Below are 23805 nucleotides of genomic sequence, written 5' to 3'. Positions count from 1 at the left end.
CAAAGTGGATCTTATGTAGGATGTTAGTGATGTACAGAATTTAGACTGCCATCTGCATAGAGATGAACCTCTTATCTTCTGAACCTTTAACATTCAGGGTACTTTAGTGTTTCCTTTTTAAGGAAAAGAAGCATTTTATGAAAGAGAACTCTTCAGAACTAGCATCACTATTGATTTGCCCTAAATTAGTAGCAGCTCTTATAAATTACACAACATAACATTATTTGGCTTGCTGTCACCAGGACACTGCCCGCTAATCTTTAGGAAGTGCTTAAGAGGGAGCTCTTTTCTTGGGAACTTTGAGTTCTGTGGAGCTTGAATGGTGCATCACTATAACTAAGTTTCCACCTTCACAACTCTGAGCTACTTCTAGTTACTAGGTGTACAACTACAGGTCTCTCACCTCTGTTAATCCATATTATCTTTCAAGTACACTTTTAACCAACTATTTAACAGAAAAAAGGTCACACATGCACAGCTCAAACTTCTTTGTCTGGATGCTTTATGAGCCTTGTAAAATAACTGCATACACTCAGTATGTCATTTTCCAAGTCTGATAAAAGTCAGTTCTAATTAGAATTATTTTCTTTCTTCTCAGAGACTTATCATCGGTAGGTAGTAAACAAGAAGCAGCAAAGCCAACATCCCTAGCAGCGCTAAGATCAACATTCATGTCATAGTGGCCAGAAAATATATGGAAATCAAAGTTAAAACAAGTAACCAATTCATACATGATGATCTATTACTTTATGGTTACAGTGCCATTCAATTAAGTGACCATAAAAGAGAATTGAAAGATTAATTTCTTTCCTCCAACCAGGGGTAAGCCTGAGCCAAGGCTTGGAGATTAGGTTGTTGAAAATAGAAAAAAAGTCTTCTCTTAACGTTGTGTTGCATGCCACCCACTAGTACCAGTAGTTCCTCTGTTACCTAACGCATTTATCATTACTGAGACTCTATGTCCATGTTCCTATTACTGAAACTGTAGTCACATTCAGAAACCTCCTTATGATGTAAGGAAAATGTTTAAACAATAGACTATTGTATAGTCCAACTGGATGGTTTGGAAAACTCACTACATATTTGTTATCTCTCTTCTTACCTATAATAACTACATCCATAGTAACATGAATAGCAAGAAAAGATGCAGCTAGTCTGGGTTACATAATGCTGAGATCTCTGATACTTTGTCATTTTGTACTATTTCCTTGGCATGAAAAGGAAGGCCTTATCTAGAAATACAGCTGTGTTCAGACACTGACATCATGAAACTAGTTGATGTACTGTACGTCCTGTTTCTCTTATGGCAACGACACCTGTATTGAACTGCAGTTTTCTTTGCTCGTAACTTATTCTTATCCATAAAACCAAGTTAGAAAAATAAATCTAAATCAACGTTAGATATCAGCCTGAGCTATATAATTTGAGACTGAATACTTGTGACGACTTTGGCCAAGAATATTACTTGTTTATTTTTATTGTTTTAAGTTACGCTCTTCGTACCAGAAAACGATGTTAGGGGACAAGAGGTAGTTTTGCCCATTTTAGGAAAATAATTTCTGATTGGCCAGTTGGGTCATAAGAGAATCACGCTAATTAGTCTGTGGTTTGCACTGAAAATTGAGTCCCTTTTTGCTATTTGAAAGTAATCAGCATAAAGCATTTTGTGACATGACTGTATGAAAGGTGCTAGAAAATAAATGCAATTGTACTCTAATATTATATTGGATTGTATTGTGAAAATGAACTGTAAGAAAGACTTGCGGAAATGAGCACTGGTAGAGAAGATGACTGTGAACACTTACTGCAAGGAAGATCTGAAAGGAACTGTGAGCCACTTCTATGTACTGGTATTCAAGCAAACACCCTGAGACAGTGATGTAGCGGTGATCTTCCGGTGCCCAATCTGGGGCTGGGGTTACTGATGTCACTGTGCAGCCTGGCCCATTTTCCATCCACCAGGAGCGGTGCATTGAGATATTAAAGGTCAGAATGAGATCTGTTTCCTGCAAAAGAGAAAAGGAAGATTATAATTTTGGAACGGTACTTGTGTGTCAGTGCTAATATCACTTCCAGCTGTTCACATAGATATCACACAGCAGGCATAAAGAAAGTTACATCAGAAAATTATTGGAGAAATCTTATCCCCTGTGACAAGCCTGAGTACCTGGGGCTTGGCCTGTAGAGGTGGGTTGAATGGGGGCTGGAGGAAAGTAATCCTTCAACCCAGGCTCTGTTGCAGGCAGTAACTGTGGCCTGGGGCTGTCATAGGCCAGTTACTGCTGTGCCTACACTGCAGTGACTGATGGATGTGCATAACAGAAGATCCACCCTCTCCATCCTGACTCCTTGTAGTTTGTTCCTGCCCTAATTCTCCAAGCCCTGCAAAAGCACAGTAGAAAATCCCCAGGAGCTGGGCTTCATGGAAGTGGTGGAGGAGTATGGACTTGTTGCAAGAACAGTAAAATCTGTCTAATTATTACTAGTTAGGCATTTTGTGTGAGAAATATTTTACAACGCATACTAAGACTCCATACAGAATGATTTTTGCCATTTTTAATGAAGAAACACTATAATTTTGACTGCAAACAGTACACATACTGTCTTGCTCTATGAGAATTCTGCACATTCATGAGCTTTCAATTTACCTAGTTTTTCCCCCTAATATAGCTTTCACTTTCCTGGTCACTGCCATGATTCAATGGGCCTTCAACCTTATTACTATTGCTGTTAATGCTGAATCATGAGCTGGGATTAGGCCTGCCAGCAGTGGGCCATGTGACTTAATGTGACCACTGGTGAGAGAGCTTCACACATTACATTTACTTGCTGGCTGACAGTTTACTAAACTATTAGTTCAGTAACAATTAAAATGACAAATTACCATGAGGAAATTCAATTTACTATGTGTATAGCTTGTATTAGGTTTTACTCCGGGTATGTAGAAGCCTAACATTTATATCAAACTAACCAGGGTTAGGTCAATCTAAATGCCCACTCATGCAGGATTTTGGAGGGTTTAATTTGGCCAAAAAACGGTGCACCCAATCTAAGTTAGTTCACATAAAGAAGTGAATCTAGGAAGGGGTTAACCCAGTCTCTTGAATGCCTGCATGCATTCGCAGCATAATCCCAGGGCTGGGATAACCCAGCTATTCGCCCCAGCCCTGGAGCTGAGCTAATACAAACCCCAGTCCCTAACCAGACTATCTTTGGCCCCCTGACTCCCACGACCAGGCAACACCCCTGCAAACCCCATCTTCATACCCACCATTTCTCTCTGTATCTGCCAACTTTCCATGAGCCTGCCAGCCCTACCAATCCCACCATCTCCTCTTCCCACCCAGAGTTATATCTTGGGCTGCCTGTGCCAGTTCCGACAGTGGTGAGCAGCTGCACATGCCGCTCCCAGGAGCAGCGAATGGCTGTATGTGCTGCTTCTGGTCTAGGTTTAGGTGGCTTAAAGTGAACTTCCTAAACCTAGACTGGGTGCAGCATATGCTAGTTCACATCCCCAGTGACCAACAAATAAAACCAGAGTGCCTACCTATCCCAATGATAAATTAACTAGATTTCACTGTACTCCTACAAATCCTAACCTGTCCAACTTTGCAGGAGGACCACATCAGTTCCACTTTGTATGAGAGTCTCTTCAATTGTGAACAAGTTGGGGGGGGGGAGGGATAGGATTTGCCTTTGTTATATGTCATTATAGATTTTCTAGATTCCACTTCTAAATTCCTTTGTGTTTCACAGTCTTAGCCTTTTAACTAGGCAAAGCAAATTGCTTGCAGAGAGGTTTTTTTTGCAAGTAAGTAGTTTTTGTCTATTGCCTTGTCCAAAGAGTACAGGGCCTAGTAAGATGGGAAAACAGTCTACAAATCCCTCACAGCCAGGACACAGTAGCTTGTGCAAAGGATATTGAGTCAGTTATGCTTTTCCTTAAGGTTATATTTATAAATAGTTTATAAGAGGTTAATAAATGATTAATACATACCATAAGCATATTATGGACATGAATGATATGTACTAAGAGCTGGTTGCACGCATATCAGTCAAAGGTGTGAAAACCAGTTAGAAGTAATCTATCAGAAGCCTGGACTCCATAACAACCTATGACATTAACCCGTTATAAACTATTGATAAAAGTAACCTCATTGTCAAGTGTGACCATCTATTTAAATCAGCATGTATGCTCAGTCATGCAAGTAAGAATTCCCTGTGAGAAATGTCTTTTCAGAACCAAACTTTCCCCTATGTTGCCCTGAGTAACCTACATTTTTCAGACTGTAGATAATATTAATAATTAAGATCCTCATGAAGATTTCAGAGTGTAACTATTTAACAAGGTTTACCATAGTGATCCGAATATAACTATTCACAGATACACATGTGAATTTTCCCATGTCCTGAAGAATATACATTTTTTCAGTTTAAATGATAGGCTGTCACTTTTTGCATTAACTCAACCAAAGCTAATTCTATCCAGAAGATTTTTGTATAATTTTATGATTGATATATCACTCTAGGATTGTATGTGGCATCACCATACTGATTAATGTATTTAAAAAAATAAGTCCTGCCCCAGATGCAGTGATGTTACTTCTGTGTTTGTCTTTTAAAATCAATTACTAGTGTGAACTCACTCAACCAACTACCACATGGTAGGACTAGCTGTATATGGTTTTGTAGTCAATAAAAAGAAAATCATACAATCCCATAAACCTCTGAACATGTAAACATTCACCATTATGAATAGTGCTTCATTAGTATGAAGTGAATGATACTACTCATAGTAGTAAGTTCTAGTAGTTAAGTTTGAATGATCAGATCACCATGTGAACATATGCACAAACAGCCCAGACCTGCCAGAACAAGATGCTTTCAGGTCTGGTGACCTGACTCTAAGCGGTGCAGTTTAATATGACAAGCATCATAAGACAACCTTTGCATTACTAAAAGCAGCCAAACAAGGAGTGTAACTTAGGAGCAAAGTCAAGTGCAAGCAGGTAGAATGAGGATGGCATACAGAAAAAGAGATGTGCTGAACAAAGTCACACTTGAGACCACAACCTAAGTTTATACATAATTGAAAATTTAGTCTGTTGGGAGTATTTTGGTATAGATACAAGGGGGCTGAAGTGCAAGACTTTTTCAAGAGCACGCAGCAACTGCTGCAGTGTCCTTAGCCTGACGAAGGGTTTTTGAACCCGAAAGCTTGCTTAATAACTATTCTCCAACCATTTGGGTTGGTCTAATAAAAGATATCAAATTCACCCAAGGAACCTTGTCTGATAATTCTAGAGTGAGATATATAGAAGTCCAGCAAAAAAGGGGAAGCAGCTTAGGTAGACTAATGCAACACTTCTGTTCACCAATCCAGTCCTAGTGGACTCCAAGATGAACATGAGCCGGCAGTGTGACGAAGCCATCAAAAAAGCCAATGGCACTTTATCGTGCATCAGCAGATGCATGACGAATAGGTCCAAGGAGGTGATACTTCCCCTCTATTGGGCTCTGGTCAGACCGCAGTTGGAGTACTGCGTGCAATTCTGGGCGCCACACTTCAAGAAGGATGCGGATAACCTGGAGAGGGTCCAGAGAAGGGCAACTCGTATGGTCAAGGGCCTGCAGACCAAGCCCTATGAGGAGAGACTAGAGAAACTGGACCTTTTCAGCCTCCGCAAGAGAAGGTTGAGAGGCGACCTTGTGGCTGCTTATAAGTTCATCACGGGGGCACAGAAGGGAATTGGTGAGTATTTATTCACCAAGGCGCCCCCGGGGGTTACAAGAAACAATGGCCACAAGCTAGCAGAGAGCAGATTTAGATTGGACATTAGGAAGAACTTCTTCACAGTTCGAGTGGCCAAGGTCTGGAACGGGCTCCCAAGGGAGGTGGTGCTCTCCCCTACCCTCGGGGTCTTCAAGAGGAGGTTAGATGAGTATCTAGCTGGGGTCATCTAGACCCAGCACTCTTTCCTGCTTATGCAGGGGGTCGGACTCGATGATCTATTGAGGTCCCTTCCGACCCTAACATCTATGAATCTATGAATCTATGAATTCTGGGCTGAATCAGTGGCTGGGGTGGTCCAGCAGGCATAACTGGGGGGCTGTTTGTATTATGGTAGCCTTCTGGCTCCAGTGCTGCAAAACAACTCTCTGACCTCAAGTTCCATATGTGCCATACCTGCATGAGGGCTCTCAAAACAGCCTGATGGTCCTCAGAGCACAGCCTTCCCCACCACCTGCCCTATGGGATCTTCTCTTCATTGGAAGCAGGGACATTGAGACCCCTTTTTGGTACATAGGCCTCTTGTAAAATGCCTAGAATATAACATCCTAGAGTGTCTTAATCTAGTGGTAGTCTAATAATATGATGGAGATCAAAATCTACCACCTTTTTGTGAGAAGACCCTCCCCCTTTAAATCATCCTATTTATTGAGGGAAAATTGTAAACTCTCTATTTTTTTTTTAATCAAAGCAGCTGGAAGAATGAATAGGATAAATTGTTTGGTGTTATTTGATTGTTCGCAGCACAATTACAAGTATCATAATTTAGTAAAAATGCTTAGCAAAATAGAAACGAGCGGACCAAATGACCTCCTTCAAGAAAAAAGTGCATTTGGCCACCAAGTACTGTTTTTAAATTTCTTTAAAATGGGTCAGGACTAGCTGGACACAGAGAAGCATAATCCTACTGAGTATATCCCCACTCATTTCAATGGACTTGTGTTTGATTACACACAGCTTTGCTTTTCCAAAGACTTATGAATGAGAAGTGGAAGTAAATTTAAAAAATGCATAGACAATATAATTACACATTAACATCTGCATAATCACATATGCAAATAAACCACTGCATGTTCCAGCAATATTCTGTCCATGAAAATATCGACAGAAGATTCACAAATTCAAGATTTTATTATGCAAAATATTTTTTTTTGCAAAATTATCATTTTTTAGTTGCCATTTTAGTTGAAAGTTGTGATTCATACCACACAAAAGTGCTCTAGTCAAAAATAGCTTTTTGGGGCTCATAGTAGAAAGAAAAATCTCAAGTTAATGTGCAGTGCAAGAGTGGGTGTTAATAGATCTATTTCTGGCTTTGCAAAACATTTCCTATGGGACCCTGATTTACCAAGTAAACCAGACAACTATCCTTGTTTGTTTCCCTCATTTCCAGAATGGGATGACACCCTTCTCACAAAAGTGCAAGATGGCTTAATTCCTTAAATGTGCGTCTCCTCCTGAAGGCTTTCTGTGTTCCTTAGATAAAAGTCACTAAATTAACATTGAGTGCCACTAGGATTTTAAAATTGTAAATCTAATGAGTCATCAAAGAACTTCTAGAAGGCGAAAAAAACAGACAATTGATTGTGAGCCCTGTTTCTGAAAACATCTCCACATATTTCTTGACAAATCTCGGTGTAATCGGCTCTCCCAGGTTACAAACAAATGTCACATGTCCTGGGATATATCATTTTGTCTCAGGACAAAGTACCTCTCTTAAATCCATGGCCGTTATCCATGTCTGTTGTCCTGGGACAAATCCTAAAAAGGTTCACAGGATAAGATTTATTAATGGTTATCCCAGGACATTGCAAGGTACATTTAAACAGTTTTTCTGGTATTGCATCATTGAATCAAGGATAGACAAGTGGCAGTACATCAATCGCTCACAAAAGCCTGATTAGAAGGGCAATGTGTACATGCCAATTTTGGGAAATGTCCGTTCTGGGACAAACCCAGGCACAACTTGTCCAGGGACAAATGCAACATCTGTCCCTAGCCTAACTGGTTTAAAACAGAAAAACCTTGGCTGAAGTCAAAATGGAATAACCAGTACAAACCCCTCACAAGTGGGGCTCGAGTCAAGTCCAGACTCTATTATGTCTCTAACCACACCAAGTGAGCTAGCTAGCTGACACATGTGCAAAACAAAACTAAGACACAGATCCCCCAAAAGTTTAAATGGGCCATAGGCCCATTGACTTGAAGGCTTGTTACAGTTTGCACCACTTCAGGATTGACTCCCTTAAGTGTAAGTAATTTCATCTACAGGTTAGGTGACTATTCATAGTTGACTGGTAGTGAAGGACTTGTGAGTAGTTTTAGCTTTTAATGAAAAAACTGGTGAAGTCTGGAAGCTCTTTGAAGAATTGTATAAATTGGAGTGAGGTTGATGCATCTGTCATTAATATCCATTCTTCTGGAGCACTGAGAATTCTTCATGAAAATGTCCTTCTTGCTATTTACACATGCTATTATGCACACTGTTTGAATACAGTTTTAGTGGACATAAGCAAAATCTACACTGGTAGCAAGGGATTCCCCTCCCTTCCCTCACCCCCCTTTGTGTGTTTGCTACATGTTTTCTTTTCAACATCTGTGGTTCAGAGACTGTTCAGAGGAATAGCTTGATAAGCCTTGAAGCTATGGAACTTAACAGGAAGTGTGATACATGTTGGGCATGCCAATATGGTACTGTTCACTGCCTGTATATCAAAGAAAATTTTATCATCTCAAATCAACAAACAGTTGGTTCCTTTTATTAGACACAGAAATACATCTGTACAAGCTTTATTAATGATCACCATGATGCTTTTGCAAATCCTGCTGATATTTGTAAATGAAATTTACATTTGCTGTTAATGAAAATCAGTGCTTTGAAGCAGACTCTGCTCATACCTCAAGGAGTGGAAACTAGGCACAAATATTTGGAAAGACATCTTTATTGACCTTCTTGAGTTGACAAAGACATTTAATGTAGATATGGGGGGGATACTGGTTTATTACATCAGACAGCTACCATCTGAGCACCTCACAGAGGCATCAAAGGCTCAGATACTTTTGAGATAAGTCTGTAATTGAAATTGTAAGTTCAGCCTACCCTCACTTTATAAAAATATGGACCATTGACAACTTTGATTCAAGACCCAGTGTTAGATTAACTTCATAGTGCATAACAGAAGAAACAGGAGTAAAAAATTAAATTCAGAAAATGGCCATTCTTCCCTTGCTACAGAGGGTAGTAGAAGTCCAGTCCTGTTCAAATGTGGAGAGATATGTTTAAAGGGTATATGATTAATTATTTCCTTTATGGTGTTACCATAAGGCAGTTCTTGCATCAGTTCTGGCAGACTATTCCAGATACAACCTCAGGGGAAGGTAGAAGACAGTAGTAACTCAAGATGGTTCCTCTAGACTAGGAATAGACATTCAAAAAGCCCGAGGGGAAATTTAACTAAGTTACATGGTTTTCTGTAAGAGGTATAGTTTAGATCAGTAGTGAACAGAACATGAATTCACCCTTTGGTGGGTGCAAATCTTAGATCAAGTTCCACCATTTTAAAACTAGTCTGCGTGTGCTGAACTGGTTGTCTGTTACAGGTATAGACTGGTTTCCAATCACTTATACCAGTACAAGTGTAATAGCTGTACTTGGCCCTAGAGGTACAAAAGGACATTGCTGACACGGGGAAAGAGAATTCTACTTCCATGCACTAGTTTCAGGGAATCTGGCTCATCGTGTCATGGGAGCTCAACTTCACTCATTTTTATAATTAGAAATTTCTGAAAACCTGACAAAGCTTTCATACTCGTTTTGTCAAATACAGCAGTGGAACCACTCATTTCATTTTTCAAACCCAAACTAGCAAATACAGAGTGCTTGGAGACTGAATTATCACATGCAGTTTCAGTAATAAAAGATCAATGTCTAAAAGCTTCTGGATGCTTTGGATGCACAGAGGCCTCTACAGGCAGCTTTTTCTTCTGTTATCTCAGTTTTCCACTTTTACTAGTTCTCCTCAGCCAGTTTCATTTTCTCATGTGAGCAGACCTTCTCTAGGCTAAAGAAAAAACTGCATTCACCATTGGGGAAAAACAATGGGAACAGCTTGGCATCTGTTTCTGTCTGTCGTTTGTGGTGGTCTCACAATGCGTAACATGCAGCAGTCCAAAGGGATGCTGTATTTTTTTGAAACACATGCCGTTTATTTTTTTCTAACATCATACATGTAATAGGGTTGATCTCCACGCATCACAAGACCACAAAGTTCCATAAAGTTCCATACACAAAGATATTGTTACTATATAACAAATGCCACTTCCGTGTACAGATTGTGGATTTCTTGTGTATACTTCCTTTTCACTGATCTCTGTTGTCTCTATTTTCCTTTCTCCTGAACATGCATCTTTACTCCTCTTCCCTTTGGCATAATTTGTCTTGGTTAACTATAAAATCCTGTATATAGTGGGTACATCTACATGTTCATTTACCCTGATACAATAAACTCAGGCACAGTTTGCGTTGGAGTCAGCTTCTCCCAGGTGCAGCACCTGAGATCACAGTAATTCGTGCTGGGGCAGAGCAGCCCTGGGCTGGCAGAGGCCTGGGGGGTCAGCCCTGGGGTCTGGGTGGCAGTGTTGGGTGGTGGAAGCCCCTGAGCTGAGGCACAGTGTGCCCTAGCCAGCCAGAGAGCAGCACATGGAGACAGAGGAGCAGCCAGCCCAGGGCTGCCTGCTCCCCCATTTTGTGGCACACTGTGGCTGGCTGGGATGTAGTGTGCCAGCATAGGTGCTCCACAACGCATGGAGACAGGAGAGCAGGGAGGGCTCCTTGTTCTCTCATCTATGCATTGTCCCAGCACAAGCTACTTTTCTGTGCTTTGCACTGCTTTTTTTTTCCAGGGTTGTTTTTTGGGCTACCGGGAAACCCAGTAGCAAATTTTGCCCCCGCTGTGCAAATTAGCAGCACCACACACAGTTTAACATGTAATGCACATGATTTCTGGCACCATGAACAACAAGCGCCTGTATGCATGAATGCAGCCACTGGTGCCAAACCTGCTCTTCTTACACAGCAATTTTTTTATATCACTGTAATGCCTTTGATTTCAACAGAGTTCCTCTTGGTTTTCATCAGTGCAAGTGAAAACAGTTAAGGCCCATATATGAGCATCCTACTGCCGATATGTAAATGAAGACATCAGAAGCAGGTTCACCTGTACTTGTAAAAATTTGTGCTCTTACATAGTTCTAAAGTATGTTTTAAGGGTGGGATACTACCATACAGGATAATGAGTCACTATTAAAGACAAATTAAAGGGGAGGATGGGGATAGATGATTCAGCCCCTTTGAAGTTGCAAAATAATTACAACAGCCTCAAAAAAAAAAAGAAAGAAAGAAAAAAAAAGTATATTCTAACAAATCCTCAAAATCTTCAGCAACTCCCATACACTGTTGGGTACTGTCACCAAGTACTGAATGGTGCTAATGTTTTGGTCATTCCTGTCCACATTCCTGTGACATTATGCTGAACTGCAGTCAGTGCAATCACAAATAATATGTTTTAATTTTTTCTTTAAATACAGTTTGTATAATAAGAATTTTGATATGTTTTAGTAAACAATTATCCTCTGCTAAACTCCAGTTTATATAAACCATGGGCTCCTGTACATGTGCGGGGAGCCTGCTCTGATGCGTTGGACAGACTCGATGAATTGAATCTGCTGGAGCATGGAAATCAACGCGTTTCAGAAGCCTTCTGCATCACATGTATCAGCTTCCCCATGCATCTCTACACTGAAAACAATAGCGGTGGGGAGCTGGGGGATGGACCCAATGATATCACGAGGTCGCATCTATGAAATCTATGAAATAAAACACATTCAATAAGCTTTAGTTCAAAGTTCCCCATCACCCTTTTTTCAGCATGGGGACGCTGATAAGCACGATGTGTGGGTGCTTTTAATTAGCGTAGCTTGTGAATTAAAGCCCCTGGTGTTGTGCCCCAAAACATGTGTAAAAATGCCAAATATCATTAATTCACCTTCGCTAAAGGTTTTGGAATACACTCAGCAAATATTTTCTTAACCTCAGTAGAAACTACTGTGAAAGTTATGATGTTGAAACTGAGACATAGAGCTGACAGGGAAACAATTTTCCTGTCCTTTGAAAATTTTCAAGATTTCAAAAAATGTTCCTTATTTGTATCAGGAAAAAACTAAGACTTTTAAAACTTTTTCAAGCAGGACTGAAGATACAGACCCATGTGCCACAACAGCCAAATTACCCTGTGGTTAGGACATCCTTGGCATCAAGATTGAAAAATTGGGGCCTGTATTTTTATTTTAATTAGACAAGAATGGAAATGAAGACAGTTAGACTCTGGAATGTATCACCAGCTTTCCTTGTAGGCACGTAACTCCTCTCCCACCTCAGCTGTGTAACACTCGCAGACAATTTCACAACCTTTTTAAAATCAATTCAGTCTTGATTTTCTTTCCAAAATGAAGAAAAGGTTGTGAAAAATTCCCAAGGTGCCACTTATTTATTTTTAATTGAAAATGCATGGTTCCACTGGCTTACAGAAGTATTATGTTTGTCATTAGTTGAACTTTGTTCTCAGGGTACATTTTTTTTTTCTTTTTAAGTGGTAAGGGAGCTATGCCTCTTGTCTTGGTTTATCCAGGCAAATATATAGATAGATAGCTCTTAGAACTTGCAGAGACAAATATAAATAACCTCCTAATTCTAAATAATACACTTTTAAGTACAAGGACATATTACATTTGGACAGTGTCCAAAAGATTGGGTAGATTCTTTTCATTAGGAACAAAGCTTTCTGGCAATGATGGGAAGGTCTATCTATAGGAGAAAATATTAAGAAGAAAATTGAAACTTTTAATACCTTTCCCTTGTAGTGATTAATTTGTTATCTCAGAAACAATATTTTTGTCACTCTGTGCCAAGAGGACTCTATCCAAGCCAGCATTCTTATTTTAGTCTAATATAAAAACATCTTTCCCTAACCATATATCAAGATGCACTTGGAGCTTGAGTGTGGTATAGAGCTGGTATGACAGGTCTAACTCACCCAGAAATCCTCCCTATGTAGATGGATTTCCCCTGAGGATATCTACTTGCTTCATGGCACCTTTGCACTACAGAAGTGACATGGAGGATGTGCAGCAGAATATAAAATCTGAGCCCCAATTTAGGGCTTCTGCTGGGTGCAGAGACAAGTTTGAACCAAAATGCTGGACTACACATATGAGCAGGAGGAATAAGGACACCTGTTACACATCTTTGTGGTTGCCTAGACCTTCAGGCTGGGCACAACAAAATAAAACAGGTATTCTGTGCCTGCTACTTTCATTGTGCAAAAATAGGTGGGAGGGTCTGAGCAATCTAACTCTGTTAGATTTATTAGATATGAGTTCCTTGTCCTAACTTTTGATGTTTATGGGTTTTTCATGAAATATATTCTCTATCAACCCAGTTTATAACTCTACCTATGCAGATGCTTGTAGAAGGGAATATATACTGCTTTAACCTTCATATGTTCCCATGGGGTAATTTCCTACCCCAGATGCATACTTTGTGCAGTATCTTAAAGTTAATTAATTCTAAAAATGTTTGTTTTTAGGACATTGTCACTGGCACTGCAGTGCACAATATCCCCAAAGAACAGCCATCTTACATGAATGGTTTGTGCTCTGTGGATGAAAAACTGCCCAGGGTAACATGTTACCCCAGGGGTGAATGTATTTTTCCATATGGGGTAACAACTTACTCCAAGCCCATGTTAACACATTAGGGTAACTTGTTACCCCAATGCAATTTCTGTATAAATGACAGGCCTAGACCTGTTTGGCCACTTTGGGTGGATGCATCTGAAAGGTCAGCATTCATTCACACCTCATTCATGTCCACTTCAGGTATCCATGGTAAATAATGGATGGCCATCCTCCACTCTGCTTTTGCAGAAGATGTGGTAATCCCTTTTGCTAACCACTTTGTTTGCAAGCTGCAAAGTCATTAAAACACCCTGCCCTTTGCCAACCCCCCCCCCCAACCCTTTTGTCACAGCACACCCAAATCCACTTCTACTCTCTTTTCTCATGGCAAAACTTCACCTTACCTACCCTTTTCATAACACACAAGCTAGTTTGCCCTGCCTTTGTTGAAAGTGAAGACAAGGAGCAAAGGGGCAGCAGATACAGTGTACACTATGGAGTCCCCTTTAATGGTAAGGGCTTGACACCCCTCCTTTTACCTGTTCTCAATAAGCCACTGCATGTATGGTTTCCAAACACCATCTACCCACATTTGGATTGCCGGCAAAGGGTGGATGCTGGTCTCTGGCTTCTGTGCCCAGGAGGAGAGGGTGCTACCTGCGCTGCCATAGGGCAGGTCACAATTGCTTCTGTGACAGCATAGGTGGAAAGGCTTGTCTTTGATTGTTATTTATATGCATTCAGCGGTAATAATTTTTTCTTTTTTTCTGCAATCCCGGATGAGAAGGCAGCAGCTCATATTCAGTACTGAAGCCTGTCTTGCACAGGTAATGGGGGATGACAGCAACTCATCTACTGGTGAAATCTTATCCTAAGGCAGTGAGGATGCTGACTTTGTTCCAGACATGGGAGATTGTTCACAGTAAGCAAACCATGTGTCTATGGAATCTTCATCCAGCTCAAATGAGGATGAGTTGGTGCCACAAGCAGAAGTGATGCCAACACTTCCAGTGGAAAAGGGAAAAGGACCAGCTCGGAGCCACCGTGAAAGACCAAGGAGAGCTACAGCAGTTTGTGGAGCAGAAACACTGTCACCACCCCTGGAAAACATTGCAGATGATGACACCTTTAGAGGAAGGAATGGCAGATTGTGGGGAAAAAAGTCCACAGCTAATACATCATCAGAGAACAGTCAAGGACATAGTCCATGCAAGTGCTGGGCCAACAAGAGAAAGTAATAAAGACACAGTGGTGCAAACGTTCTACCTGTTTCTCTCACAAGATATCCTGACTGTTATCATAAGAGAAACAGACAGAGAGGCAGAAACAAGATTCAGGGAGTGGAATGACAGCCATCCTGAAAATAGAAAGGAGTGGAAAAAGAAGGACAAAACAGAGCTGAAAGCCTACATTGGCGTCCTACTGCTGAGTGGTCTATACCATGGTGGTCACGAGGCACTGGGGGAGTTGTGGGAGCAACACACCGGGCATCCTTGCTTCCGTGCCACCATGAGTTTAAAACAATTCCATCAAATCACCAACTACCTGAGATTTGACAACAAACTGACACGTGAGGAAAGGAGAGTGGTGGACAAGCTTGCGGCCTTCAGAGATATTTGGATACAATTTGTGGAGCAGCGCTTCTTTTGCAGGAGCTTTGAGAACAGTTGATCAACAGACAAATAAAACGAAGAATGATGGATACACGTAATCTGTCTAAATCCATCAAGTCTGGTATGGATGAACGACACATGCCCCCGGTGGCTGGGTGGGGCATGGCAGCGGTAAGCAGGAGCTCCTGCAGATGCTGCTGGCGCTGTAGGCAGCAGGGCAGTGGGGTGGGGGCGTCGAGCACTGACCAGGGGTCAGCAACCACCTGCAGATGCCACCAGCAGCATTGGCAGCAGCCAGTGGGGATTGATGACAGCCCGCAGATGCTGCCAGCAATCAGTGATTGCTGACTGCCCGCAGATGCCTTTTTGTAGGGGGTGCACTGCCATGCTCTGGGGGTGCATGTGCACCCCCTACGTGTCTCCCCTGCTGGTATGAGTGCCCTAAATTACAAATTGCCACAATGCACCCCAGTAGAATCTTCTGCAAGCATGAGTGGATGTTGTGCTTTTTGTCCAAGGACAAATGACCACAAAACCTGGAAACAATGTGAAGTTTGTAAGCGATTTGCTTGTGTATGCCACAGTACATCACTGCTGCTTTGTGAGGAATGCAATATTTAGTTAAAACAGTTAGGAAATGTATTTGGAAGTAATTGTTAGTTTGAAAACTGTGTGAACTGCAGACTTCGCAAATTTTTCATTCACGTTTTGAAAGTCTAAAAAAAGTTTAAATTGTATTCACAGTTCTAGTTAAATAATATTTTGGGTTCAAATCATCATAAATAATCTTTCAAACAATCTGTATGTTAAATAAATAGTTTCTGGTTCATTTATACTGTTGTCACTGGTTCCATTTTGTTCATGTGGGTAGGGTAACAAGTTACCCCATGAGACCAACAATGTTGAATTGTGGAGTAACAAGTTACTCCATGAGAACAAAAATTGTTATGGTTTCATGAGATTGGACGAGGGTTAAAACTAACAGCTAAATGTTATTAAATGCTGTAAAACAGCATATAACTCTAAAATGGTGAACATTTGGGTTTTTCCCACTGTTTACCAATAACATATTAAAGTGTGCCATCACTTTCCTAATTGCCTAAAATTGAAATGATTGCTTTGGCTTTTTAAATTTTGCTTTAAACCATCTGACTATTTTATGACCTCAGAGATGCTGGGACTCTAAAATGGAGTTAATACTCTTCAGATTGATTCAACCTGACCGGTCTCTACCAATATTCCCATTCCTTGACATAGAACCTTCACCCATTTGATCTGGGCTCTGGACTAGTTCTGCTCCACATACATAATGAATTGTCACTGCAGCTTGCCTCCACACCCATTGTATGTGCTGCAGTGGGGGGAGGCAAACTGTAGTGAGAATTCATTCTTTATGGGGAGTGGAACTAGTCCAGAGCCCAGATCAGGAAAGATGATGACCAAGGACAAGTGTATGGGAAACATGATAATACCATTATGGTTGTCAGACTGCTTCATCAGCTAGGAAATAAAGAAGAGAATGGATCTATAAGGTACATACAGATGAGCCTCCATTTGTGGAGGAAAGGAATAGCAAATGACCTTAAGAGATGTACCATCTTCACCGATCAGCTTTCCAAGCTGAAGAGAAAGATATTTAGTGTTCTGCAACTTAAGTACATCCAGCAATTAGCAATTTTATATTCATCAGGATTTCAAAATAATTTGAGAGGACTGGATGGATCAGGAAATTACTTAAAACAAGGAATCTTTTCCAGTTTGATTTCAATCTAGCCCAAGTGGATGATATCTATAGACAGAATGCTTTTCTACAGAGGGAATTTATTGTAAAGAGAAATAGCTATTCCTCACTAATTTATTGTATTCATCATATAGAGTAAGAGTATACAGTGAAAGAGTTAGTGTGGAATAGCTATTCACCACTAGCTAGTCCAGATTATTTTGTTGGGTAGACCAGCTCAACTAAGCTATCCATCTTGTCTTCTAGCTGAGAGATATTACAGCGAAGGTCGCTGTCCACATATTGCAGATCTGAAAATACATAATGTTCAAGCTTTTGCTTCACAGTTATGACTTGGGCCCCAAAGTGAACTGTCATGAGTGCACCCCAAACATGATATCCATACACAAGGATCTGTATTGTAACTATGCTGTAGACTGAAATCAGGGATGAATCTAGTTACATAGTTTCTACCTCATAAATTCTGAAATACTCAGGTTGCTGTTGAAATGGTTGAGTTAATTTATTTGTAAAATCAACAAGATGATTGTAAAGCACGGCTTTTTTACGTGACCGTGACAAACTTTAATTCATAATGAATACATTCATGTCCTTGGAAGTGCTGAAGTCTATCATAGTACCTTAGCCTATATTCAGATTTGATATCAAACTCATTTTACTTTACATGCAGCAATTAATTTAATAGTAAGTGAAACTGTTCTGTCTTCTCATGGTTCTGTTCCATGTCACTTAGTGATGATCACAGCTTTAGTTTTATTAAAACTAATTTGATTATCTACCATCTGAATCTACATACTTGCCTGACTAGAGAAATAAAATATGTTCAATATCTAAGTTAGAAATAAGCTGTGGTTTTGCCTACCAGCTGCTTCCTTCCAGTGGCATACCTGTGCACTGGTGGCAGCAGTGCAAGTGACAACATTAGTGGCTGTGCTGTTGTTGGTGGCAGCCAGGTCAGCACATACAACTGTTTTCTGCATTTAGGAAGTTTAAAATGGGATACCATCTGAAATGTTTCTGAATCAAGATATTCAAAATTCCTACTCTAGAGCTGCATACAATTTGTTCAGCAAAGTATGTTAAAAATGCTGTTTGGTGAAGCTGAACCTATCTGCAAAATGAGACAGAACAACTCTGGCTGCAAAAACAAAGAATTTCACAAATATCAAAAAAGTTAATTTCAGCATTTCTGAATCATAGGGAAAAAACAGCAGGAATGGACTTCAAGGCTGTGTCGCAAACATCTGTGGTGCCACATACTGCACGTTCAGGTGTTCCCTGCACTGCAAGGAAGCAGCGCGTGGGTTTTTTTTGACCCTGGGATATGGAGGGGTAAACCCCAATCCCCCGCCCCAAAAAAGTAGAGTGGCGCATGTGGGGACAGCGTGTGCTGCTCGAAACCAAAGCTGAGCCAGCTGGAGCCTTACTCCACTGCTGACCAGGCTCTGAGCAGCAGGATCGCTGCTGCTGCAGCTCCAGGAGGCCCCCAGGACCCAAGGTAAGGCTGCTGGGGCCTTCCCAGTGCTGGCCCCTGCTTCCCCTACCCCACCTGAGGTAACAGGCATTCCCTGGGGACAACTAGCACAAGCACAAGGTGTCCTGCTGCTAGTTGTCCCCATGGAAACAAATGTCCACGCTTATGTGGACGTGGCCCAAGAGGTCATTTAGTCCAAAGCCCTGCTAATCCATTCCAGAGAAATGTGTGTCTAACCAGCATTTAAAAAATTCCAGTGATGAAGATTCAACAACCCTTCAAGGTAATCTATTCCAGTGTTTAAACACTTACATAGTAAGAAAGTTCTTCCTAATCTATTCTAAGTCTTCTTTGTTGCAATTAAACCTCTAACTTCCTATCTCAGCCCATGTGGACAAAGAAAACATTTGATTGCCACCCTCTTTTTAACAACACTATTTTCATTTGAAGACTCTCAAATCCACTCTCATTCAATTTTTCCTTCTCCAGACTACTTAATTCAATTTTTTCTGAGGTTTCTTGTTACGTTTCAACATATTTTTAGACCACAAATAATTCATCAAATCATAGAAAATTAGGAGTGAAAGGGATCTCAGGAGGTCATCTAGTCCAACACTCTGCTCAAAGCAGGACCATCCCCACCCAACTAGATCATCCCAGCCAAGTTTTTGTCTTGCTGGGTCTTAAAAACCTCTAAAGATGGAGATTGCACAACATCTCTGGGTAGTCTGTTCCAGTGCTTGGACTCTATGCTGGACTCCTTCCAATTTGTACACATCTTTCTTCAAGTGTGGTACCCAAAACTAAAAATAGTACTCTAGGTGAGGCCTCAGGGTTGCTGAAGAGATTGAAATATGCTATCAGCTTTTCTTGAAACAAGACTGCATTGGTTACTAATACTATGATTTTTGTGTAACCCCAAGCATTAGAATCTTCCTTGCAGTTCTGCAGCCTAGACAGTCAGTCTCCATTTTGTATTTGTCCTTATTGAATTTCTTCTGATCTATTTTGGACTATTTCACACTCTTGCATTCTTGTGCTTAGCTTTATTTATAATAAACATTTTAAAAAGTCAGAAAAATCTCTCTCTCTCTTTAGTGCTTTCTCTCTCTCACACACACATGCTTTATGCTGATCTGTGCTGATTTTTCTGTTTTAACCACCAAAACAAAAAAGGAAACAAACACCCCCCCCGCCCTGAAAAATGATTTATTCATACAGTGCTAGTTCTATACTTTGAAGCTTATTCAAACAACCAAAATAATCATTTTCACTAGTGTGAAAGAGTAAAAGTTGGTGTTGGAGGTTATAACATGAAACATGTGGACATGAGCAACCATTATAAGCATGTTACAATCACTTTTGAGCTATGTAATGATATTAAACACTTTAAGACCCTATGCCCTCAACAGAATATGATAATTCAAGGTTATCTTGAAGTATGTAGCAGAGAATGTTGCATAAAATGTGTGTAAATTTTCCATTAATTTGCAAAAGCACATCTTAACGGATGCTATTAAAACACTGAGCCAAGTCTCTCAGCTGATCTCAGCTAACATACTTCCCCTGCTGCCAATGAAACAATGCCAATTTATAGCCATTGAGGTCCATAGGGTGATAGCCTGTCACCTTCTTACATGTTGACTAGTTAACTACTCCACAAATATCTCCAATGAAATTCACAGGACTGCTTGACTGAGGGTACGACTCTACTCTTTCTGTGCTTTCAAGCATGCCCTACCCACCAGCTCCTGCTCTCCATATGCTAGTCCCAGAAATGAAATGGTGAAGTTGCACTCCACCTGCCCTGATGTTCTCAGCCTACTAGAAATAGTGATCTCAGGAGCAGCATTGAGTGAGGAGAGGTGCCCTCTGCATGGCTTCCTTGTCTCTTCTATGGAATTGGCATGTGCAGAATGGGAGACAGTGGGTGTCATGTGCTTGTGTGTGTGCTCATGGGACTGCTGTGGAAACTGTATGGAAACAGCCTGAGAGACTACATAATGTAAGGGGGGCTCATAATAAAGAAAAGGATCCACTCTTTTGCAAATTGAGTACAGTAGAATTTGCATTTGGGTGGTTTGCAACTAAATTCTAATACATTGCTGAATTAAGAATGAGCTATTCAGCTGTTTGCTGCAGATTTTACTTCAAAGGGCATTGCTTCTCCTCTCAGCTGAAGCACATCTGCAGTCCTGTGCAGCTGCTCAGAGAAGCAGGAGCCTTTCAAATAAAAGCAGCAGCAAACAGTTGGAGCACCTCAGTGGCCCAGTACAGCTGTTTGTTGTGACTGTGAACTCCAGAAGACTTCACGGACTCACCTTTGCAGGAGGGGAAGGAACCTGATCCTACAAAGTACCTGGGTTCTCCTATATTTGTCAATACTTATATACCACAGAAAAGGTATATGACATGAAAGATATAGTGTATCAGAAAGAAGAAACACCATGTAGAGTCAGTGTGTGGTGATATATTGCTAAAAAACATTTATGGACTGATGTCATTGTTGTACTATAGAAATAATATGTTATAGGGCAAAGAAATTACTCTCTCAATGTCAATGTTGTACATGCTATGTTTTCTTTACTATGGTTTGCTTCTCTTTCTTAATTTTGCTTCTTTTCATCTTACTTTTCTTGAAACCTAAAGCAGTGAAAAAAGTGCAATCTTGTTCAACAATATGATGAATACAGCTTCATATTGCTTTTATCTTCCTACTCCTTATTTCACTGTGTTAGTTCAATTCTTTTTCTTGTCTTCATGCAGTAAAGGCTATTTAGTCCAGATGTGGAAACTAAAGGAATATAGCCTGAATCAGAAACTTCCCATATATAAGTGGGCCAGATTCTTTGGGTAAATGTGATATTCTTTATTAGACCAACTAAATAGTTGGAAAAATTGTTCTTTGCAAGCACCGATCCTGGAGAACATAAAACACCACCAGACTCTTTCAATGCTTGGAGAAGGGTGTTTGTGCCCAAACGCTTGCAAAGAGCTAATTTCCCAACTATTTAGTTGGTCTAATAAAAGATACCACATTTACCCAAAATACCTTGAATGCATATGTCCTTAGACCAACAGGGCTACAGCCAACACCCCTGTATTTAAGTAGCATTTACACATGCATTTTGATTTCAGATGATGGCTTGTGAAGCTGTAAATTCTCATGAATACAAATGCAAACAAGGTGCTTTTATAGAATAAAACCCACCCTGTGTTTCTGTAGCAGAGATCGGATTTGGGTCTTTCCGTATGTACACCATTCGGAAGTTCATGAATTGTCAGCTTCACTGGCAAAATGGTTGAGGTATATATATGCTGCTGATAGGTGAAAGGAGTATATTGTCTTTTGTCATCTGGTGATATCTAAGTACTTGATGCCCTCCTTTATCTGCCAGTGTTGCACAAGGAGGAAATTGCCTTTCAGTTCTTATATACATGGGCTTGTTTCAGAATAGTTATAATGTGGTAGCTTTCAGACTTTCTCCACCTGGGAATTCCAAGTCGCCCACAATTTCTTGTCATACTTCTAATCCAAAAATCCTTTATACTTCCACTGCAGAATCTTTTTTCAGCTCTGAAAGATGCCAGATGGAGATTTTCCTGGCACAGTGGAAAGGAGTTAGATAGCAATGGAGGACTATTGTATTGGGATACAGATCCATGTGATATAGTGGTATCTTCCAGGGGTTGTATAGGTATCTAAATGTTGAACTTTAAAGTTCCCTCCTCAGTAGGTTAATATTTAATTTTCTTTATAAAGGAGAGTCAACAGCATGCTTTTACATACAACTGGGCTATGGTAATACTGAGTTACACATTTGAAAAAATAGCTGACCTCTTGACAACATAACCCAGAGATGATAAGAATCACATAGATTTATAGAAGTTTAGGGCTGGAAGTGACCTTGTGAGATCATCGGGTCCAGCCCCCCTGCTCTCAGTTATGTTTTGTGTATGTTGTGGACTCTTGCTGGGACATAACCTGAATTAGATGCTATTATGCATTTTAACAACAATATCCAAAATACCCGTAGTGTCAGACTTGCTTCCCTTGTTGTCCAAACTTCTAGATTAGAATCCTTCTTTCCTCAAATGGCTTTCTTTCTTGGGAGCCTACATCACCTTCACAGCCTACCATCAGGAAGGAAAGGGCTGGCACATGCAGTGGCAGTACCAGCTAGAAGATCACTTCTTCCTTCCTCCTTAGCCATCTGTTTTGCTAGTTGAAACAATCTGGCTTCAGAGTAGTAGGATGGGTCCATGTATCCTGATGAGCATCAAGAGCTCCCACTTGTCTACTGCCAATTGCAATCTTCTAATGCTCAGCCATATTCAGCAAAAACACCAGCAGAAGAATTAGTGTGTTTGCTTGGTGCTCTCCTGGATCATCTCTTAGAATGGAGTACCTGAGAGATCCCTGTGCATGTCTGAGTGTACAACCAGAATGAGTTCATTCCTGGCTGCTTCCCTGGTGTGTTTTTATGAACAGTCCATGTGCTGCTTTATTTTTGTCCACAAATCACTGTTACCATACTTGATTAACTGTGATCTTCTGCATGAAAACTAGAGTGGGCGAAATTTTGACATTAGAAATAGATGTCATGATCTAACCTGCAAAACAATTTTCATGTGCTTGCATATGGCAAGATAGGAAAATAGGAAGAGTCAAAAATTGCTAAATGATTTGATGAAAAGCTAGGCTAGAATTTGGGGGGGTTGGGGGGCCATTAGGAGGGAATCATACAGTTTACCCAGCCTAATGAACACAAGGTAAACTGATAAAATAATAGATGGCTAGATTTTTGTTTTATGGGGATAACTGCTAGCCAGGTTTGATCCAGAAAGGGTGTACCAGGAGCAGCAACCAAAGACTTTTTAAGTCCCCAAAGAATGTAGGAATTTCCCCCATCCTTCCTTCCTTTCCATGCTCAGTTGCATCACCTCCTCTCTCCTCCCTGTCCCTTCACTCTGCATCCCAGCCCCCTCACCGTCACCTGCCACTGTCACTGTCCCTGCTGTCCTGAAGATGAGGGGAGCTCCTGCCCTGCTCCAGCCACAGTGGCTAGATTCCCATGGACATAGGACATAGGACAGCAGCAGTGGCAACAACAGCAGGCAGACAGGTTACCCCTCCCTCCTTGGTCCCCTGGGTTTTCCATGCCAGTGTGGGAGCAGACACAGGGAGGGGGAACCTACCCACCCACCATCACTGTCACAGGCTGAGTTTGTTCCCCACAAAACTCTGGAGCTCCCCTAACTGCCCAGTCAGTGGGGACAGTAGCAGTGGCAGCAGCAGGTGGAGAAGAGGGGAAGGGGAAGAGAAGGGAGTGCCTCTGAGTAGGAAATTCTTACCTGCTTTGGGGACTTAAAGTCCATAACTACTGGTCCTGGAGAAAAGTCTGCCTGTCCCAGTGTGGGGTGGGGTGGAGGAAGAGGCTAGGAGCAGGAG

The 23805-nt window shown here is 40.9% G+C and overlaps 1 protein-coding gene across 5 annotated transcripts in view; it reads right to left on the bottom strand.

The window, feature by feature from the left end:
* Positions 1-23805, bottom strand: part of NKAIN2 (sodium/potassium transporting ATPase interacting 2) — a 981240-nt gene that overhangs the window by 143062 nt on the left and 814373 nt on the right. For all 5 annotated transcript variants that reach the window (XM_019479579.2, XM_059733455.1, XM_059733453.1 and 2 more), the window contains one exon: positions 1806-2006. In XM_019479579.2, the coding sequence (XP_019335124.1) occupies positions 1806-2006 (201 nt within the window). The remainder of the gene's footprint in view (positions 1-1805; positions 2007-23805) is intronic.

Source organism: Alligator mississippiensis, chromosome 1, assembly GCF_030867095.1.
Source record: "Alligator mississippiensis isolate rAllMis1 chromosome 1, rAllMis1, whole genome shotgun sequence".
In the NCBI taxonomy this organism is placed as follows: domain Eukaryota; kingdom Metazoa; phylum Chordata; order Crocodylia; family Alligatoridae; genus Alligator; species Alligator mississippiensis.
The sequence above is the reverse complement of the archived record's forward strand: the minus strand, read 5'-3'. Positions and strand labels throughout refer to the sequence as shown.